Raw genomic sequence first — 21,237 nt, 5'->3', positions numbered from 1 at the left:
TGTCCCTGTATTCTTTCTCCCATTGCTTTCTATTGGCATATAGAAAGGCTACTGATTTTTGTAGATTGATTTTATAATCTGCCACTATACTGAAAGTGTTGATCAGTTCTGGGACTTTTTTAGGGAGGGGGAGGGCTTCTCTTAGGTATAGTATTATATCATCTGCAAAAAGGGATAGTTTGACGTCTTCTTTTCCAATTAGTCTTCCTTTAATTTCCTTCTCCTGTCTTATTGCTCTAGCAAGAGTTTCAAGCACTGTGTTGAAAAGGAGTGGAGATAGTGGACAGCCTTGTCTGGTTCCTGATTTTAATGGAAATGCTTCCAGTTTTTCTCCATTTAGAATGATGTTGGCTGTGGGCTTGTTGTATATAGCTTTGATTATGTTAAGGTATGTCCAATTCCCTCTAGAACTTTGGACATAAATGCATGCTGAATTTTGTCAAAAGTCTTTTCTGCGTCTATTGAGATGATGATGTGGTTTTTATCTTTGAGTCCATTTATATGATTAATGATGTTTATTGACTTGCAAGTATTGAACCATCCATGCATCTCTGAGATAAAGCCTACTAGATCTTGGTGAATGATCTTTCTGATGTGTGTCTGTATGTGGTTTGCAAGTATTTTATTGAGAATTGTTGCATCTATGTTCATTAAGGATATGGGTCTATAGTTTTCTTTTTTGGTTGTGTCTTTACCTGGTTTGGGTATTAGAGTGATGCTGGTTTCATAGAAGGAATTTAGGAGTTCTCCCTCTGTTTCTACCACTTTGAATAATTTAAGTAGTATTGGTTGAAGGTCTTCTTCAAATGTCTGGTAGAATTCTGTTGTAAATCCATCTGGGCCTGGGCTTTTTTCAGTTGGGAGGCTTTGTATTACTGTTTCAATTTCCTTATATGTTATGGGTCTGTTTAAACTGTTGATCTCTTCTTGATTTAACTTTGTTGGTTCCCATGATTTTAGATATCCATCCATTTCTTTTAGTTTTTCAAATATCGTAGAGTTTAGGTTTTTAAAATATTCCCTTATACTGGTCTAGATCTTTTGGGTGTCTGTTGTGATGTTTTCCCTTTCATCCCTGATTTTTTTTTTAATTTGGATTTGCTCTTTCTTTTGGTTAACTGGGCTAGGGATCTGTCTATCTTGTTTAGCTTTTCAAAGAACCAGCTCTTAGATTCATTGATTCTTCGTATTGTTTTCTTTGTTTCTATTTCATTAATTTCTGCTCTGATTTTTGTTATTTATTCTTTTCTACTGGGTTTGGGTTTCATTTGTTCTTGCTTTTCCAGCACCTGAGTTGCAGTGTTAGGTCATTTATTTGGGCTCTTTCTAATTTTTTAATGTAGGCAGTTAAAGCTGTAAACTTCCCTCTTAGGGCTGCTTTTAAAGTGTCCCAGAAGTTGTGTTGTATTGTCCTTTTTGTTGAATTCCAGAAATTCTTTTATTTCTTTCTTAATTTCTCCTTTGACCCACTTATTGTTTAGGAGTGTGTTTTTCAATCAACACAAGTTCATGTAGTGACTAGGGCTTTGTCCAGTGTTGATTTTGAGCTTTATTTCATTGTATTCCGACAGAATACATGGAATTATTTCAATTTTTCGTATTTGTTGAGGTTTGTTTGGTGGCCCAGTATGTGCTCAATTTGTGAAAGAGTTCCATCAGGTGCTGAGTGGAAGCTGTATTGTTTGGTGCTTGGGTGGAATAGTCAAAAGATGTCTGTTAGGCCCATTTGATGTATGGTATCATTTAATTCAGACATCGCTGTTTATTCTTTGTCCAGGTAATCTGTCTAATGGAGACAGTGGGGTATTGAAGTCCCATACTATTACTGAGTTGGGGTTAATCTGTGTCTTAAAGTCCAAATTCATTTTTATGAATTTGGGTGCACCAGAGTTTGGTGCATATATGTTAAGGATTATAATACCTTCTTGGTTAATTGTTCCTTTGATCAGAATGAAGTGACCCTCTTTATCTCTTCTGATTAGTTTTACTTTGAAGTCTATTTTGTCAGGTACTAGAATTGCAACCCCCACTTGTTCTTAGTGCCATTTGCTTGGAATATTCTTTTCCATTCCATCCTTTCACCTTAAGGTAGTGCCTGTCCTTGAAGGTGAGATGGGTTTCTTGCAGACAGCAAAAAGATGGATTTTGTTTCTCAATTCATTCACTTAGCCTGTGTCTTTTGACTGGGGAGTTCAGTCTATTGATATTTAAGGTTATTATTGAAAGATGTGTATTGGTTGTCATCATTTTGATTACTGTTTGTGTTCTCTGTCTAATTTTGTATTTCCTCAGTTATACCTTTATTTATTTTCTTTCATTGACCCTGGGGTATAGTTGTTCCTTTCTCCTCTCTTTGTATTGCTTCAAGTATTCTTTGAAGGGCTGGTTCATGGACATGTGTTCTTTCAGGCCTTTCATGTCATGGAAGATTTTTCTTTCCCCCTCAACTACAATAGACATTTTTGCTGGGTAAAGTATTCTGGGTTGGCATCTATTGTCATTTAGAACTGGAAATACCTTGGTCCATGCTCTTCCAGCTTTCATAGTCTGCATTAATAAGTCAGCTGTTATTTTGATGGGCTTTCCTTTCTATGTGTCTTGTTTGTCTTTTGCTTCTTTCAGTATTCTCTCTTTGTTCTGTACATTTAGTGATTTTATTATGATATGCCATGGGGAGTTTCTTTTCTGATCCTATTTGGTGTTCTGTGTGCTTCCTGTATTTGTATGGTGGTGTCTTTCCTTAATTTTGGGAAATTCTCTTCTACAATCCTGTTTAACATCTGGTCAATACCATTAACCTGAAATTCTTCTCCTTCCTCTATGCCTATGATACGTAGATTTGGTCTTTTCATGGTGTCCCACATCTCTTACATATTCCATTCCTGTGTTTTTTTAATTTTTCATAATCTTGGCTTGAGTGGTCCAGTTCTTCAACTGTATCCTCCAATGTTGATATTCTGTTTTCCATTTCATTCATTCTAGAGGTGAGGCTTTCCCCTGTTGTTTCAAGTTGGCTTATTGAGTTTTTCACTTCCTACTTCATTTCTTCCTGAGTTTTCTTCAAAGTTTCTATCTCTTCTGTGAATTCATTCAGAAGTTTATCCCTACCTTCTTTTAGTTCTTTGATTTGTTTGTTCGTGTGTTCTTTAAATTCGTTGAATTCCTTGATTATGTTTATATTGTTCTTTTAAATTCTGTGTCCTGGGTTATCTCTAGGGGTTTCTCCTTGTAAAACTCTTATACAGGACTTGTGGAGTTTGGTGGGGACATAGTGTTTTGGATTTCCTTTTTATTATTCTTTCATTGTGATTTTGGCATGTGAATTTCTTTTATCGTTTGTGATTCTGATATGAGAATTAAGTTGAAGTATGCTTTTGTTTGTATTATTCATGTTGGTCCTTTTCATACTGGTTATATAAAGCTGGTTGGTCCAGGTTTCAGGTTCTCTCAGGTTTTATTTTGGAGGGAGCTGATGGCTTCAGATCAGCTACTCAGGAGCACCCACAGAAGCCCAAGTCAGGTTCCACTCAGGTATACTCAGGCTTCCTTCTAATGTTTGGATCCCTAGCAGTAGGAACTCAGAGCAAAATTTGGGAAGATCCTAAGCGGGAGTGGGGGGATGGGGGGATGGGGGGTGATTTTCAGTGATTTTCATACTTTCAGTTGGTCTGCTGAGTTCTTAGCCCCTATGCCAGAGGGAGGCGGGAACAGGCACTCTCTGGTGACGGTCTGCCGAGATCCCAGCTACTAACTTGTTTTTGTTTTTAAGACCTGGTCTCACTAAGGTGCCTAGGCAGGCCTTGAGCTTGTGATCCTCCTGCCTCCGTCTGCCAAGAAACTGGGATTACAGGCCTGTCCACCATGCCTGGCTGTGGTCGTTCTTAATGCAGCAGAGCAACTCTGGTAACTTGTGGCCATTCCTTCAAAAACATTTCTAGGAAACAAAGACAGATTTCCCCAGAGAACATTCAGGAAGAATACACAGTGACTAGTGTCCCAAAGACTACTTTCATATGCATGACTGTCAGCTCCCTTCACCCTGTGCCCCCCTGTAGCTAGGAAGTTAGGGTAGTGGCAGCTAACTTTCTCAGCATGCTTACTGTGCTCACTCTACAGTGTCCTCCTCACCCAGAACTGCCCCTCTTTCTTCAGCAATTGAACACTTAAATTCCTTGTACATTGTCTGGTAGTGAGTTTCTGGATGAAATGTTTCCTTAAGTTCTATGAACTGAGATACTGATAGTCAAAATGGCTTTAGGGTTTTGTACTGTTTCACATAAGAACTGTATTTAAATTAAGACTCCTATGTGTGGCCTTGAACCAGTTTCATAATGCCTCTTACATACTGATACTTTCCTTACCTTTCTGCTTTTCATTTGAATACCAGACATGTTCCTCTAAACTGATTCCCAAGCCACTTTTAGACCACAGTCTATAACTAACAAACACTGCCAGGGGACTAGAGAGATGGCTCAGCAGTTAAGAGCACTGTGTGCTCTTACAGGAGACCCAGGTTTGGTTCCCAGCACCCACATGGTGGCTAACAACCGTCTGTAACTCCAGTTCTAGGAGATCTGATGCCCTCTTCTGACCTCCACAGGCATTGCATGACATGGGTGCACTTATATACATGTAGGCAATATACTCATACACATAAAAAGAATAAAAAGAATAAATAAAATATTTTAAAAAACAAATACTGCCAGGTGTCTGCATGGAAGAAGTAGGTTCTATAAGTAGCCACAGCTCAAAAAACTTTCATATGACATCCTAAGTCCTTAGCAGCAACTAGAGAGCCAAGGAGAAAAATCACAATGGCTCCCACACAGGGCAGTGAATTATTGGGGCTTGTTGCTGGTGTAGTGGATGGGCAGGGTGATGTCATTTATTATGGCCTGTTTTTTTCCTACAAAATAAAAAATTATATCTATATATAATTTTATATATAGAAATATATGGATGTATATATATTTTAGATATGGGATAGGCTATAACATGTGGGAGGGATAAAGGGGAGGATGTTTTGCCAGATATGGTGGCTTATGGTGGCTTTAATCGCAACAGATCCCTAGGAGTCTGATGCCTGCCTCGTCTACATATTGAGTTCTTGGCCAGGTAGGACTACATAGTGAAACCTTGTATCAAAAAAAAAAAAAAAAACAGGGACTGGAGAGATGGCTCAGTGGTTAAGAGCACTGGCTGCTCTTGCAGAGTACCTGAGTTCAAGTCCCAGCACCCACATGATGGCTAACAACCATCTGTAACTGCAGTTTGGCATCAACGCCCTCTTTTGACCTGCTCAAGCACTGCACAACATGGGTATACTTACATACATGCAGGCAATACACTCATTCACATAAAATAAAAATAATAGATAAGTATTTTAAAAAATAAAAAATTTTAAAAACAACAAAAAACAAAAAAAGTCAATATTTTCTTGTGCTCCTGGGTACTGTCCTTCTGGCTCAGGATGGAGAAGTAGAAAGTCTGTACCAAGAGAAGTCAGCTGGGCTGGGGCTCCTAGGGGAGGGAGACTCCTGCTGGGACAGTGTGAAATCACACTCAAAGCCCAGAGAGCCTAACCAGCCAGAGTTTGACTTCTAGGTGAGACAAATTTGCAGAGGGCTGCTTTGAAGTTGCCCAGAGGAAAGAAGAAAGGAGTGAAGAGGCACATTAATAAAGCATTTGTGAAAAAAGACCAGTTATTTTCTAGGTGTTTGTTTCATCTTTTTCTGAAAACATGCGTTTTTGAATACAGAACAACTTACTATTGCTTTCTGAGCCTGCTTTAAAATCATTTTCTATGTGGATGTGGATTTGAATAGTCTTGATCTTGACCTAAATTAAGTCTTGGGCCTTGGGCTTGTGGTGACATCCATCCTTCCCACTCTGCTGTTAGAGGATGAAGGTGAAGAGAGAAGTTCCCACCCTCTTCCATCAACCCTTAGCCCTTACGACCACATCGGGTAGCCAGGTGGCACTGGTGCTCTGATCCCCTGGTGGGTGGCCTCAGCTGCTGCTGCTCCCATCAGTGGACTCACAGGAAGGCTTCCTGCCCAACTGCTTTAAGAATTAATGATTTTGCTTCCTTTGCCAAGAACTGGCACAGAGAAAGCTGTCAGTGAACCAGACTTCAGCGTCTCATTTGCCACTGAGAATCTGAGTTGCAGATGTCTGTGTTTTCACTGCGCCTACTTCACTTGAGCCTTGAACGTAGCACATACTGGAAAGCTACGGAGGGCATGTAAAGAGGCCTAGTTTTCACACATTACCTCCGCCTGTCATTTATACTCATACACATATTGAGTGCCAACTGTGTGCAGACCTTCGTAAGTATCTCCAAAATTCACCCAAGTAGAGCTTCTATTATAGATTGGAAGAAAGATGGCAAAGATGAAAATAACATCCTTTAGAACAGCAGATGCACTATGAGGGGACACTAGGTACACAGGCTGCCTGCAGGACAGTGGTTTGGGTATGCGGGTGATCAGGGCAGGCTTCTTTTTTAAAAAAATTTATTGAATTTTTGTAATTTTCATATACTATAATTTGATGGTACTTAGATCCCCTCCCCTATCCTCACCTCCGCTTACTGCCCCCACCCAATTTATATTTATTATATATATATATATATATATACACATAAAATAAGGCCTATAGAGTCTGATTTGTGTTCCCAAATGTCCTTCAATGTGGGTCCATCCACTGAAGCCTGGTTATCCTACCAAGAGTCCCATCCCTGTAAGAGACTCCCCCTCCCTGTAGCCACCAGTTGCCAAAAGTTCTTTAGGTTGGGTTGGGATTTCTTAACCACTTCCCAGTGTCTATTCTGGGATCTTGTCTGGTTTGAGCTTGCACAGGACTTGTGCATGCTGTCACCATTCCTGTGAGTTTATATGAGCAACTTCCAGGGTATCTGGAAAACTCTGCTTGTGGTCCTCCACCACTTCTGCTTCTTACAATTTTTCTGCCCCCTTCTTCTGCAATGATCACTAAGCCTTGGGAGGCAGAAGTTTGACATAAGTGTCCTTTTCAGGGATTAAGCACTCTGTAGCCTCTTGTTCTCAGCACACTTGCCAGTTGTGAGTTTCTGTGCTAGTCATCATCTGCTGCGTAAGGAAACTTCTCTGGTGAGAGTTGAGAGAAGCATTCATCTTATGTGTAGAGAGACTGCACTGAAAATGTGTCACGTAAGGCTAAGCTCCTCACAGACTTACTCTGCATTTGACTAGTTGCGTAGCTCTGTACAGTCTCCATCTGTTGCAAAAAAGACACTTCTTTGATGAGGGGTAAAAGGTACGTTTGTCTGTAAATATGAGGATGCATATTTAGAATACAGTAAGAAATTACATTGGTCTAGGAATGTGACAAAGGTAGGTTTTTCTCCAGGCTCTACGACCTCTCTAGCCGTGTGTATTTGGCTTTGTTTACAGCACCACACATAACTTCCCTCCTGTTGAGCAGCCTAAATACCAATTAGACAGCTGTTGATTGCCATCAAGATAAAAGTGCCACTAATGCACCAGTAGCAGTAGTTTGCAGGACCATTGTTTATTAGACTTTACAGCTTGGGTAGGACAGTGGTTGATTTCTCCCTTGGCTTCTTGCATAGAATCTTGTGATACCATGAGAGCTGGTCCTCAGAGAGGAGGCTTCCAGCTCGGCTCCAGTTTGATCTGAATCCTGTGTCCAAACTATGGCCCACAGCAGGCTTCTTGAAAAAGGTGATTCTGAGCTGAAATGAGCTGAATACCAAGCTAGCAGCTAGCCATGAGAGAGGCTGGGAGAAAAACACAGCACAGGGGGGAACCATGAGGACAGGCCCAGGGAGGGCCGGTGAGCATTTCACAGACACAGGGCAAGTCTCATCACAGTGACCACAGTGGACAGGGAGATATACACAGAAGAAAGAAGCTTAAGTGGCCATAGGCAGAGGAAATAAAACATCAGAGTAACAAAGCATTTGTTCGTGTTAGCGTTCGGTTAGAGATGTGGGAAATGAACTCCTGCCACGCTGTGTACAGCCCAGCCACAGAGACCTTACTCCACAGAAACCCTTGTGTAGAACCTTTTCACACCCCTGCTACCTAGATCTTGGTCAGGAATTGTCCTAGAATGAAAGAAAAATGTCTGGTCCCACATATTGGGCAGAAGTGGCCCAAGGTAGCCAGAAAGGTGTTTCCAGAGCCACCAAGGAACTTCCATTCAACACAGCAGTTTGCACAAATGTGCACTTCTGGAAGGCTGGGGAACCTGGGGAAGTTAGAAAGCAAAGGAACCCTTCTGCTCAGGCTAGAATGAGCTGTAACTGAGGCTTGGAGGGGGGAGGTAGGGAGTGAGCTCTGAATCAAGCTGGCTTACCCTAATGATACAGAAAGCTGAAGAGCTGCAACAATGACAGGTTAAATATGTCTCCTTGAAGATGCCAATTCTTGATTGTGGTGATGGCTGCACCATGCAGTGAATACACAGAAACCATTGGCATGCGGGAAATTGGGCAGGGTGTACAGTGTGTGAAAGAGCTCAAAACTCTTTTTAAAAGAAATTGGAACAAGAAATACCTCTGAATGCAGAAGCACCAAAGAGCAGACCCTGCAGTGACAGTGGCCGTGACAGGCAGCCACTTCTCATGGCCCTTAACAGATGCTAGAGATAAATTCTCTGGAGATGCTGAGTGCCAGGTACTAGGCAGGGCCCAGGGTAAAGGCACAGTTCCGAGGACAGGGAGACCAAGTGAAGAACCACCACGAGTGGCAAGATCCCAGCTCCCGCCCCAGAAGTACTGGCAGGTAGCCTTGCACCACAGGGATGAGCAGCCCAAGAGGAAAGGCCTGATGATGCTGCCAGGGTCTGGATGGTTATGCTGGGCAGCTCCACCATGCCAGAGCCCTGAGGCAGCTCCCAGTACTTTACCCTAAGATATGAGCAGACATGTGGGGAAGGATATTGTGCTGGATAGCTTTAGTGTCAACTTGACACACCTGGGTTGAGGGAGCCTCAATTGAGGAATTGCCTCCATTGGACTGGCCTCTGGCCATGTCTGTGGGACATCTTGATTACTGAATGATGTGGGAGGGCCCAGCTCATCGTGGGCAGTGCCACTCCTGGACAGCCTATTGTGTATAAGAAAGCAGGCTGAGCAGGGGACAGGGGAGCAAGTCAGTAAGCAGCACTCCTCCATGGCCTATGCTTCAGCTCCTGCCTCCAGGTTCCTGCCCTGACCTACCTTGCCCCTTGGGCTCCCTGATGAACTGTGATCTGGGAGATGTAAGCCAAATAAACCCTTTCCTCCCCAAGTTGGCACTGGTCAGAGTGTTTTGTCACAGCAATGGAGAAACAAACTAGAACAGATATGTACGTGAAAAATAAGAATAAAAAGGAGTTCTTAGAAATTAAAAATCTGAAAAAAGAAATTTAAAATCTAATAACAGAAGAGCACCTTTGTAGAAAGGACAGATTGTAAAATTTTAGAACAATCTCTCAGAGGGGAAAAATCAGAGAGTTAAGTGATTAGAAGTGAAGCAGTTACCCACACACATAAATCGAAGGGGTAGTCTTGGAGGTACAACATTTGAATAAAAAGAGTTTCTAGAAAGAGAATAAATTTTATACAGCGATATAGATATGAAATATCCAGAACTGAATGAAAAGCAGAAGTTACAAATGAGTGGCAAGTAAATTAATCCCCAGCATTTAAGTAACTAGAATGAACCCCTAGCAGTCCTGGACCTGCAGCAAGGCTTCAGTCTGAGGGGCAAGGGGTTTCCCCTTCTGGGCACCAAACTACCAGGCATGCATGTTGGGAGACCAGAGACATTTCAGAACTTTAAGAACATAGTTTACCTCTGATGGCAGAGGCATAAGATAAAGGAAGAGGGAGGATCTTCGAAAGGGGTCAACACACCTGGGGAGAATAAAGGGAATGGCCAAGGTGGGGGTGAAGCCAAACCCCAGGACAGAAGCCACCATAGCCTGGCTTGGAAGATGATGGTTGGGTCAGGATTGGAGCAACAATGAGGAATATGCCAGGAGAAAGGGTTTCATGAAAAACTACAACCAAAAAGGATGGATAAGAAAGGAGGGATGGGATGGGTGCCTGGTGATGAGCAACACGGAGAGGAGGTTCTCAGTTCTGTTGGCGTTCACACTGACTTACAGAAGCAAGCGGAGTGTCCCTACACCAGTTAGGAACACAGTGCTAGTGCCAGACCATGGGTTTCTCCCTTGTTCTGACACAGAGGAGCACTGTGACCTCAGACAAGTTATTCTGCCTCTCTGAGCCTGTTTGAAGTAACATGAAGATAATTTCACCCAATGTGGCAACACACACCTGTGATCTCAGCACTCAGGAGGCTGAGGCAGGAGGATTACATGTTCAAGGCTAATCTGGACTACATAGTAAGGGCCTGCTTTTAAAAGAAGCTAAAGGCTCAGTAGTTAAGAGCACTGGCTGTTCTTTCAGAAGACCCAGGTTCAAATCCCAGCCCCACGTGGCAGCTACCAACTGTCTGTAACTCCAGTTCCAGGGGATCCAACACCCTCTTCTGTCCTCTGTGGGCACTGCATGGCACAGGTACACTTACATACATACAGGCATAACATTCATATACAGAAACTATAAATAATTTTTTTTTGTCTTTTTGAGACAGGGTCTCCCTGTAGTCCCAGCTGGCCTAGAACTCACTATGTAGACCAGGCTGGCCTTGAACTCACAGAGATCCGCCTACCTCTGCCTCCCCAGTGCTGGGATTAAAGGCATGTGCCACCATGCCCAGCTAATAAAAAATTTTTAAATAAAATAAAAATTACTCTTTATGAAGCAAAACAAACCTTGACATAAATGTTCCCAAGAGTGTAAACCAGAAAATAATTAAAAGCTCCCTTTTGAATCATTGTGTTCTGACTATCCTGACCAAGTGAGCCTCCATGTTCTGCTGACCCAAGAGCCTCCTACTTACTTCTTTGAAGCCATTTGTTTGCTTTATTTTTACTTATTTACTTTATTATTTATTTGATATGGTCTCCCTACATAGCTCAGGCTGACCTGGAACCTACCACTGTCCCCTCATCTCTCACACCAGGAGGAATGCAGGGTTAGGCATGTGCCGGCCTCTTTCTCTTAGGTCTTGCCAGATTCTCATAATCCAGGAAAGTCAAAGCTAAGCATAGAAGTAATGAAAATGGGAGTCAGATTATGAGTAGTAACTTGTCTGTTGGTATGTTTTGTAAGTATTGTAATCATTTGTTTAATTTACCTGTTTTTAAAACATTTTAAAGCTTAATTACTAAAACAGTAAAGTTAGTACAATTTTGTTGAAATTTATAGAATTTGACTGTAATCAGTGCTTTAAATATAAGGATTTTATTTTAGATATTATATTTTGTCTTAGTTATTTAATAGTATAGAAATAATTGTTAAATAGATTTATAGGTAAAAACTTAACATCAAACAAGTACAAGCTCTTAATTTTTTTTTTTTTATTTAAAAAAAGCCCTTGGTGGGTGTGGTAGTGTGTGAATATAATCCCAGCACTTGGGAGGCAGACAGGAGGATTGCCTCAAGTTTAAGGTAGCCTAGTTTACATAGTAAGTTGAAAGCTAGCCAGGGTTAAATAGTGACTCTGTCTCAAAAATAAACCAACTAGTGCTGGAGAGATGGCTTAGCAGTTAAGAGCTTGTGATGGCTAACCTTGTCAACTTGACATACCTGGGAAGAGGGAACCCCAGTTGAGGAACTGCTTCCATCAGATTGGCCTGTGGGCATGCCTGTAGGGGTATTTTCTCCTTGCTAATTGATGTAGGAAGGCCCAGCCCACTGGCAGGAAGGCCTGGGCTATATAAAAAAGGTAGCTAAGGAGGCCAGTAAGAAGCAGCAAGCCAGTAAGCAGCCTTCCTCTGAAGTCTCTGCTTCAGTTCCTACCATGACTTCCCTTGATGATGGATTGTGAGTTATAAGCCAAATAAACACTTCTTCCTCAAGTTGGTTTTGGTCAGAATTTTATGACAACAACAAAAAGCAAACTAGGACAGAGTGCATACTGCTGTTGTAGAGAACTTGAGTTCAGTTCCCAGCACTGACAACAGGAGGCTTATATCAACCTGTAACTCTAACTCCAGAGGCCTCTGGCCTCTTCAGGCACCTGTACTCACATCCACATATCCACCCACACACGTACACAAAATTAAAAATAAATAAATAAATAAAACTGGGTGTAATAGCACAGGCCTTTAATCCCAGCACACCAGAGGTAGAAATAGGCACATCTCTGTGAGTTTGAAGCCAGCCTGGTATATGTAGTGAGTTCCAGGCCAGCCAGGGATACATAGTGAGACCCTATCTGAAAAACAATAACAAATAAATTACATATATATGTGTGTGTGTGCATGTACATATATATAACATACATATATATGTACACACGCGCACACACACACACCCCTACAAAGAGTGCTTGCTGCACAATCCTACAATCCTAAGGACCAGAATTGAGATCCCAGCACCCACATAATAAGCCAGGTGTCCCCACAAACACCTGTTATCCCAGTTTCAAGATGGACCAAGACAAGAGGATTGCTGGGACTTGCCAACTTCTAGCCTAGCCAGGTAAACATGAGCCCCAGCTTCAGGAAAAGACCCTGCCTCCGAGGAGTAGGTGGAGAGTGATAGGAGTCCCACACCTCTTCTGGCTTCCAAACATGTGCACACACCTGCAAATTCATACGAATACACACACATGCACACAGATTTTAAAAAAATAAAAGAAAGGAGGCTGGGTAGCTGGGGATGTACAGTTCAGTAGTAGAGCCCTTACCCAAAATGTGCAAGACCCTGGTTCAATTCCCAGTAACAAGAAATAATGAAAGTAGAGACTGTATAATCTTGGCTCCCTTCCACTTCTATGCATATTCACTCTTTAACAATCTAAAGAGTATTTATTCAACAATCACAAGACCACATGCTCCTTATGTGCAGGAATTGCCTTGGGTACAGTGGGATAATCAAAGATAACAACCAAGAGCCTCCAAGTACTGAAAAAGAAACCAACATATGCTTGAACAGTTACTAGAAAGTGTCAAATCCTCGAGAGAGATTACTCCAGCTTGGAGAGCTGGGAGCATTTCCATGTTCAGGAGATGGGAAAGAATGACAGATGAATGAAGAATTTCCCAGGCCATGGTACATCCTGGAGGGAGCCACTGACATGTCTCATCGTTGTAATCATCCACTGCCAATCCTTTGTTCAGGTCTGAAAATGTGGGTCAGTCTCAATAAAGCTGGTTTATTGTGATAAATCTAGAAGGCAGAAAGCAACTCCACTAATGTGTTTGCCAGAATTTGACATCCCAGGAGAGTTTCAATTTGCTGTCATGGCAGTTATCACTTTTGCATGAATATGAATGACCTGCATTATGGAAAAAAAATATGGTATACTGGGTTTCCCGAAAGGTTGGCTTCTTTTTATCTGGATACCACTATCTTATGCTTATGATTACAAAGAAAGATAACTTAAGAGAGTAAAGCCATCTGCAGAGATAAAGAGCAAAGCCAAGGGAAGTGTGGGCAGAGGGTGAAGGGATGGCACTGGAATTTGTCCTCATGGCCCATGACTGCAAATGGCTGAAACAGCAAGCAGGCCTTGTGGACAGTGATGTGGGATCTGTCCAGCTGTGGGAAGCTGTGAACAAGTTGGGGGAAGCAGACCACCTTGATTTTTAGATGTCATTCACAAAAGTGTTTTTCTTAAACCTCCTTTGCCAACAGCTAGTAGAAGTTTCTAGATTATCCTGTGGAGTGTAACTGTCTTATTCCAGAATCTTCTCTACTAGCTCTGCTTATTTTACACAAATGCAGCCATGAGCAACCAGTGTCTTTAAGCCCGACCCTCCTTCCACACTGCCATGATGCCTGCCTCAGGCCCCCACAATGGGGACTGTGAAACTGGGGAGTGGAAAATTCAACCCAAGAAAGATCATTTTTACATGTGACATAGGTTAAATTGTGTTTCTTGTGGCAACTCCAACATTACTGGAGATGGGAGATGCGGACAGTCTTCTGCCCACCAGCACTGAAGAGCCAAGGGTCTGTCTTCCTGTGAAGTCCTTCCTGAATTTTTTTGGTGAAGATTCCCAAACCTTTGCTTTGTTTGTTTGCTTGATGATGATGATGATGATGATGATACTGGGTAATAAGAGGCCATTTTCAAGCAAATATATAATGTACTTTGAGCATATCACACCCCTCTACCACACTACCCTTTCAAAACTAGCTTTTCTAAAACACAGTGTATGTGATAGGCATATGAAATATTACAGAAAGATTTTCTTACATTATCTCCCTCCCATTTTTTTGAGGACATGTCAGCCATCCCATGCTGGGTGTTCTATTGCTATTAATTCCAGTCCTTAAATTAAACCTGCAAAGAAGAGATTTGTACCAATTTCATGGAAAATAAAAGTCATATAGTCTGTCCCTCAGCTAACAAAAGTCAACATATGAACCCAGAGCTCTGACGGCAATTCTTTGTTCTAGGAGAGTCATTTAGTTTCACACAGTACCCACGTGCTGTGCTGTAACAGTGGCTAGGGGTATGTGTACGTTTGCCCAGGACACTACAGAAAATGCCAGTTTATGCATTCTATTTTAACACTACCTTTGACTCTGAAAAGGCCTTACATTACGAGGTCCTTGCCTGTCCTGCTTAGGGCTGGAGGCCATGTGGTTTCCAGCATCCCCCCCTCAGGGTCTGGTCCCTTTTGATCCAGTGGAGTTTCAAAGTTTTATCTTCTGCTGGACTTCATTAAGGAGGCTCCCCACCTCCTCCCCCCAGTTGTAAATGCTGCATGGCTCTTGGTATTCAGGTTAACAAATTAGCTCAATTAGATGGGTAAATTTTTCATTCTTATTTTCTGAAGTCCCACTGGAAGAGCTTTGTGAAATAGCATTTATAGTTTTCTAACAAGCAATTTAAAGGACACCAGCATTTGGCATTTGTTTAAGAGTAAAATGTCTTAAGCAATGCCCTACTTAGAAACAGTATTAGAGACTGGCTCAGCCACAGACTGGGAGAGCTGGGACCAAGTGGCACCCCAGTGTTGTCTGGTGGGAGCATTTCCCAGACTTTTTTCTTTCTTTTGGTGTGCATGGGAGGGGGTCTTATAGTCATGAATAGCAGGGTTGACTGAATCCCACATTCAATTCCAAAGCTTATTTTTGCCAAATGCTTTGTCTGTAGCCTGCCCCACCCCACCCTCTCCAAGAGTTTCTAGCAGGCTTCAAACAGGAAACAGACTGAATTCTATAGAGTGGTAAATGGTGAAGAACCAGCAACTTGGAGAAAGTGGAGAGGGACTCTTGGAGGAGGCTGGTGAACTGTTGGCATCAGGGACAGAGAGGCAACCTAGGAAACAGTGACATCCCTCCATAGCTAGAAGAGAATGTGTAAGTGTTTTAACCTGGCCAGGGCTGTTTCCTCATGTGTATAATGGACAGTAATCCCCATCTCATAGGGTTACTGCAGGATTAAATGAGATAATGTACAGAGCGTGCCTGAAGCATAATAGGAACTCAGTAAATTGGAAGGCCCTTCCTTCCTGGAGCCTCTCAACTTTCAGCCTCAGATACTGGCATCCTTGGTTCCTGGCTCAACTGCTATTAAAATGAAACCCAGTAAAAGTGCCAATATTTGGTGTTGAAATAATTGATGTTGCAGAGTGAGCCCATGAAGCACCCAGGCAGGCCCCTGGTGCAATTTAGCCTCACACCTGGGGGATGGATTTCACAACTGTAATTGCTACCATATAATTCTTATTAATGTTGTGCTATAATTCCTATTTATTCCACGGGGCTTGTAAATGCATTAGAACTTGTCAACATATTATTTTACACTGTTTATGATCTGTAGAATTATGTCCTTCAGGGTTGTATTGTGCAAAAGTGCAAATAAATGACTTTGGGACTCATTAAAAAGGAGTAAAACAGGGCCACTGTTTAAGTGGTTCTCTCTCCCTGCTGTCCTGAAGTCAGGAAAGTCGATTCTTAATGCAATTCTTAGCAGAGCAATTGGTCTTTAGGAATATGAGGATTCATCTTCCAGTCTGATTGTGTGGTGCAACAGTCAGGCATGCTGGGAAGTCAGGCCCCCTGGGAGATGCATGCCACTGAAAGGCTGATGGGGGTGGCAGGGAAGAGCTTTCTCTTCTAGACACCAGACCTGCATTCTGCTACTGTGTACAACCTCAGAGTGCTTGGCATTTCTGTCCCCCTTGCTCCCTGGTTTGGGGTATTCAGTTCCAAGATACCCTCCATAAACTTTACAGCTCACACTGTAAAGCTAAAAATCCACAATGTATTCCCTCTTCAGTGCAAATACCTAAAAGTAAGAAGTGCAATTCCCTCCCAGAGCTGTTTGCATTTTCTAGATAGCATAAAACTAAGGGAACAGAATTCTGTTCACTGACATATTCAGCCCTAGCTCATATGTATGTTGAAAGGAGTCTGTGTCCTTAGTTGTGCTTGGGCCCTTAGAACCTTCCTGGTACCTTTGCTACAAGCCATCCTGTCATAGAACAAAATCCCTGCTCTGTCAGTTCCTAGCCTTGGATTGTTGAGAAGCCCGGTCTCTTCTCCCTTGCAGCCCCTCTGGGTCTGGAGTGCCTTTGCCATGATCAGTCATGGCTGCCTTGCCAGTGCTGGTCCTCCTGTCCTAGAGTAGCTGGGGCAAACTTGTGGGAGGTGACAGCTCCTGACAGTCAGTGCATTTCTCTTCTCCACAGGCAGCGAGTATGACGAGGAGGAGGTAGACTATGAGGAGTCAGACAGCGACGAGTCCTGGACCACAGAGAGTGCCATCAGCTCGGAAGCCATCCTCAGCTCCATGTGCATGAATGGAGGGGAAGAAAAGCCTTTTGCCTGCCCAGTTCCCGGATGTAAAAAGAGATACAAGGTAGTGGTCTTTGCTTGGTGTCACTGTCTAGAAAGGGACACTTGTAAGATAACTGCCTCTTCTTAATTCTAAAGAGTACATGGGCCTCCTCTTCTATGCCTTGTGTGGGCACAAGGGCATAGAATACAATGCCTCGTACCCTAGGGTGAATGTTGGCTGGGGTTCTCAGTGTTAGTAGGGTTTTCTCCTTCTTTGACCTGTGTGGGAGATGAAGGTCAAAGACAGAGAGACTATTCCTTTGAAATTCTTAAAAATCTGTATCATATTAAAGAGTTTGTCAGAATATCCAGGCAGGAGCTGGAGGTGGAGTATGCATGAGGTCCTGGGTTCCTTCCTCAGCACCACAGAAATGGCACCAACTGTGTCACCTATTTGTCACACACTTTTGGCAAGGGATAGGTCTCCAGGTGGCTCACAGAATACTCTGAGGTCATAAAAGCCCCAGGTGGTTCTCAGAGCCTTCTGGAAAACATGTTGGGGTGTTTACCTAACAGCCGAGGCACTTCTTGCTCCACTTCCCAAACCTCCCCCATAAAAGATCAGGGGAAGAAAAGGCTTTTTTTCCCCTCACCAAACCACTAACTTTAGTTTCAACTGTCCAGTCTCAAAAAGCCCCAGGCCAGGTGACCTAGATGGCTGGGGCCACTAAGTTTTCTATTGAGAAAACTCTAGGGACAAAACAGTAAAACAAAAACTAGGAGAAATCCCTACAGCAACTTCCCCACAGGTTATCAGCAGCTCTTTAAAATTCAACTGAGACAAAAAAATCAAAACCACAAGCATCCTGGCAGACTTGAAGGCAGACTAACTTACCCAAGCTGCACACTGACTTTTCAAAAGGCTCGAAAACTGTGATAGCACAAGGCTTCTCGAAGTGCTGCTGCTTAAAGATGTCTCTGAATACTAAAAGACCATTTCTGGTAGTACTTTTAATTTCTGCTGTTAAAAAAGCAGAAAGCAGGGGACTGGAGAGATGGCTCAGTGGTGAAGAGCACTGACTGCCCTTGCAGAGGACCCAGGTTCGATTCCCAGCACCCACATGGCAGCTACGAACCGTCCTTAACTCCAGTTCCAGGGGAATCCGAAGCCCTCTTCTGACGTCCACGGCGTTGCACAACATGGGTGCACTCACATACATGCAGGCAATATACTCATACACATAAAATAATAAATAATAAAATGTTAAAAAAAAAAAAAAAACCAGAAAGCATGGCTCTATCACAAAGGTAGCCACCCAAGGTTTCACCAGCTCTGTGAAAGGTTGAGATTGTCTCAGGCAACGCCCAGGTGGTCTTCATTTAAACTGAAATGCAAACCCCAGGACAGAGATGTGAGTCCTGTCAGATTCCTGAAGGGCTACTGAGCCCAGGGCAGGTCACATCACAGAACAGATGCACGGCTCCAGTGTCCGGAAGCTGGGAGGTGGCAAAGGAGCAAAGGAGCCACGAACAGTTGCGTCACAATGCAAATGCCAAGGGTGCAGATCAGGGCATTGCAGAGGGCAGCTGTGCATCGCAGAGGTTTTCCCTCCTTTTTTCTATTTCACAGTAGGAGCAGCTAGACAGAGAACTGACTGTCTGCTGCCTGCCTGGATGTCTGTTCTCTCCCCCTAAGCTGTTCCTCCTCCTTGAGCCACCACCAGTGCCTGAACACTGTTGAAGCAATGTCTTGCACACCACTGTTAAAAGAGGGAGCAAGTAATGGCCTGTGCTGAGGCAGACCACAGAAAAGGGAGGGCAAGAAACAGAAGCTCCACCCTGTTCCGCTCAGAAGCGCCGGGCGCTCTCTTGCCCTTCCCTCTGCTTCATTCTGCTTGTTCCCGTCTTTTCCGTAGTCATTTCTACTACCTTTTAATCTACTGATTTCTTTTTTTCAGGTTTCCAGCAATTTCCTCCTTTAGTTAGCTAAGCCTAGGTTGCAGGGGTTTGAATGTTCTCTCCTTTTAAGGCCAAGAGAAAATCTAGTAAACGTCAGCTGTAGAAGGCTGTCGGCTTTGGGCATCATTGACTGGCAGATGACATGGGTGAGAAAAGTCTAAAAGCTTCCTTTTCTGAGTCAGAATGCCAAGTAATGATACACCAGACAAGGAGAGACACCTGTCACTCCTCCCCAGCTGCTGAAGCTTCAGCTGGGCTGGAGTTACTGGTGTGGAGCTGCAGTGCTGTTCTGAGGAAGTGCTGACTCATCTTTACTGGGTGATCCTTGGCTCTGATACAGGTGTGAAGAGTGCGGGAGATTGCTGGTGTGCTCTGGAGTCTGGCAGAATCCAGAAGGCCACCATCTTGTTTATTCCCAGGACTAGTCTGATTTAATTTCCTGTCCTGTTTACTGGGGAGTCTCTGAAGAGTTCGTCTCTTGGACACAGGTTCAGGAGTAGCTCATCACTTCACTGACATTTACACAGCTGAAGAAGTTCCTGGACTTAATGCTGGCAGTAGGAAGTAGGAGATGGACCCAGTAGGAGGGCTGGGTCTCTACATTTTTCTTTAGCCTAGGATGTCCCCTTTGGAACTTTGTTGGGAAAGAAAAATGCCCCCCATCCCACGTACCTTAAAACAGCCCGTACTCCCAGCACTATGGGAGGCAAAGACAGGAGGATTGCTGGGGCTTGTTGGCTGCCATCTTAGCCTCAGGTTCCGTGAGAGACCTTGACTCAAGGAAATAAGGCAGCGTGTAACAGCAGGATACCCACAGTCCTCCTCTGGCTCCCACGTGCATATGGGCAAACAGCTGTGTACGTACACCCCACACAGCACTGATCTGTGTCCCTAACATTTGTGGTAAGGCCATCCCACCAATACTGGTGAGCATAACAGAAACAATACTACAGGTTCTTCGGCACCCAGGGAAATAACATGTTTTCAATGTCCAAATGACTTCCTTTTCCCCTGAATAAAGTTGCTGTATGGGGTAGTATTGTTTTTGTCACAATCAGACAGAGAACAGTATTTCACATACATCCAGGACAAGGCCACTGAGCTTGCTGGACTCAGGACTCTAGCTTGTCCCACTCCTGGTGAACTCCGGGTCTGGTTCCTGGACTGCATTTAAATGCCTGGCTTCCAAGCTTCCCTGGCCTTAGAAATAAGAACTGGATGGAGTTATCTAAGCTGCGATGTGGTCGCAGCCCTTTTGCATCTTAGCTAATGCATTTTGGCTTATCTAGACAAGGTTTGAATGGTAGTGGGCAAAGAGATAGCTGGATCCTTATTAACCCATCTTGCAACAGGTCTGCAACAACAGGACATAATGTCCTGTAACCCTTCACCCACAGAAAAGGACTCATTGTGTTCAATGAATATCCACTAAGCTGATAAGTAGATATTTCCAAGCACACAGAGATATTTCTCGCATTTGTGAGTCAGGGAACAACTTTCTATACTTAATTTGGGAGTCTCTAATTATAATTTTAGGTTTTTGGCAGTGCTAGAGGACTGCACCCAGGGTTTCATACATGCTAGGCAAGTGTTCTACCTCTGAGCTGTACCCCCAATCCTGGGAGTCTAATAGTCATTATCTCCCTTTCTCCCCAATATATCACCCACAGGTTACAGAGATCTTTCAAGGTTCTCTGAGTTGACTGGTCAAGCCAGGCAGTTGTCACATGGATGTAGTTGCTATAAGACACCAGCTGAGGCCAAAGTTATCTGAAGGTTCAGCTGGCCTGGATATACAAGTTGGTATGTCATCACCCATGTGCCTACACCTCAGCCAAGATGGCTGGAATAGTGAGAGGTCTGGCAGAGCCTATCTACCTACCACCTTAGTGGGTCTATGTGATCCTGCCCCTCAAAGCTCTGATCCCTCAACATGCCTTTTAGAAAGCTAAGAGGTCACCCCTTGCTGTGGGAAAGGACCAATGCACAGAAGGAGCAGAAGCCCCCAGTGCCAGGCATTCAGAACAGTTTATCCAGTTCTGCTTTGCTCACTGGCCAAATCCATGATTAAGCATAGTCATGGTGGCTGCTTGGGCACTAGGCTTATAGTCAAGCAGGGTTCTCCACTGTAGGGCATGTCCTGCAAATTTAAAGGGAAAACCTCCTTAGCATTTAATATTTTTTACTTTTATGTATGTGTATTGCCTGCATGTATATAAATGCACCCATGGCATGTAATGCCTGCAGAGGTCAGAAGAGGGCATCAGATTCCCTGGAACTGGAGTTACAGACGGTCCTTAGGCACCATGTGGGTGCTGGGAATCAAACCCAAGTCCTCTGCAGGAGCAGCCAGTGCTCTTAACTGCTAGGCCATCTCTCCAAACCTGTCCTCATTTTATTTTTTGGGTCTTTCTGAG

At 43.4% G+C, this 21,237-nt stretch overlaps 1 protein-coding gene across 1 annotated transcript in view; it reads left to right on the top strand.

The window, feature by feature from the left end:
* Positions 1-21,237, top strand: part of Jazf1 (JAZF zinc finger 1) — a 353,771-nt gene that overhangs the window by 328,813 nt on the left and 3,721 nt on the right. Inside the window, exon 4 of the mRNA XM_008841519.3 lies at positions 16,774-16,943. Within this exon, the coding sequence (XP_008839741.1) occupies positions 16,774-16,943 (170 nt within the window). The remainder of the gene's footprint in view (positions 1-16,773; positions 16,944-21,237) is intronic.

The sequence above is a fragment of the Nannospalax galili genome, unplaced genomic scaffold (assembly GCF_000622305.1).
Source record: "Nannospalax galili isolate Female #2095 unplaced genomic scaffold, S.galili_v1.0 scaffold158, whole genome shotgun sequence".
NCBI lineage: Eukaryota > Metazoa > Chordata > Mammalia > Rodentia > Spalacidae > Nannospalax > Nannospalax galili.
The sequence above is the reverse complement of the archived record's forward strand: the minus strand, read 5'-3'. Positions and strand labels throughout refer to the sequence as shown.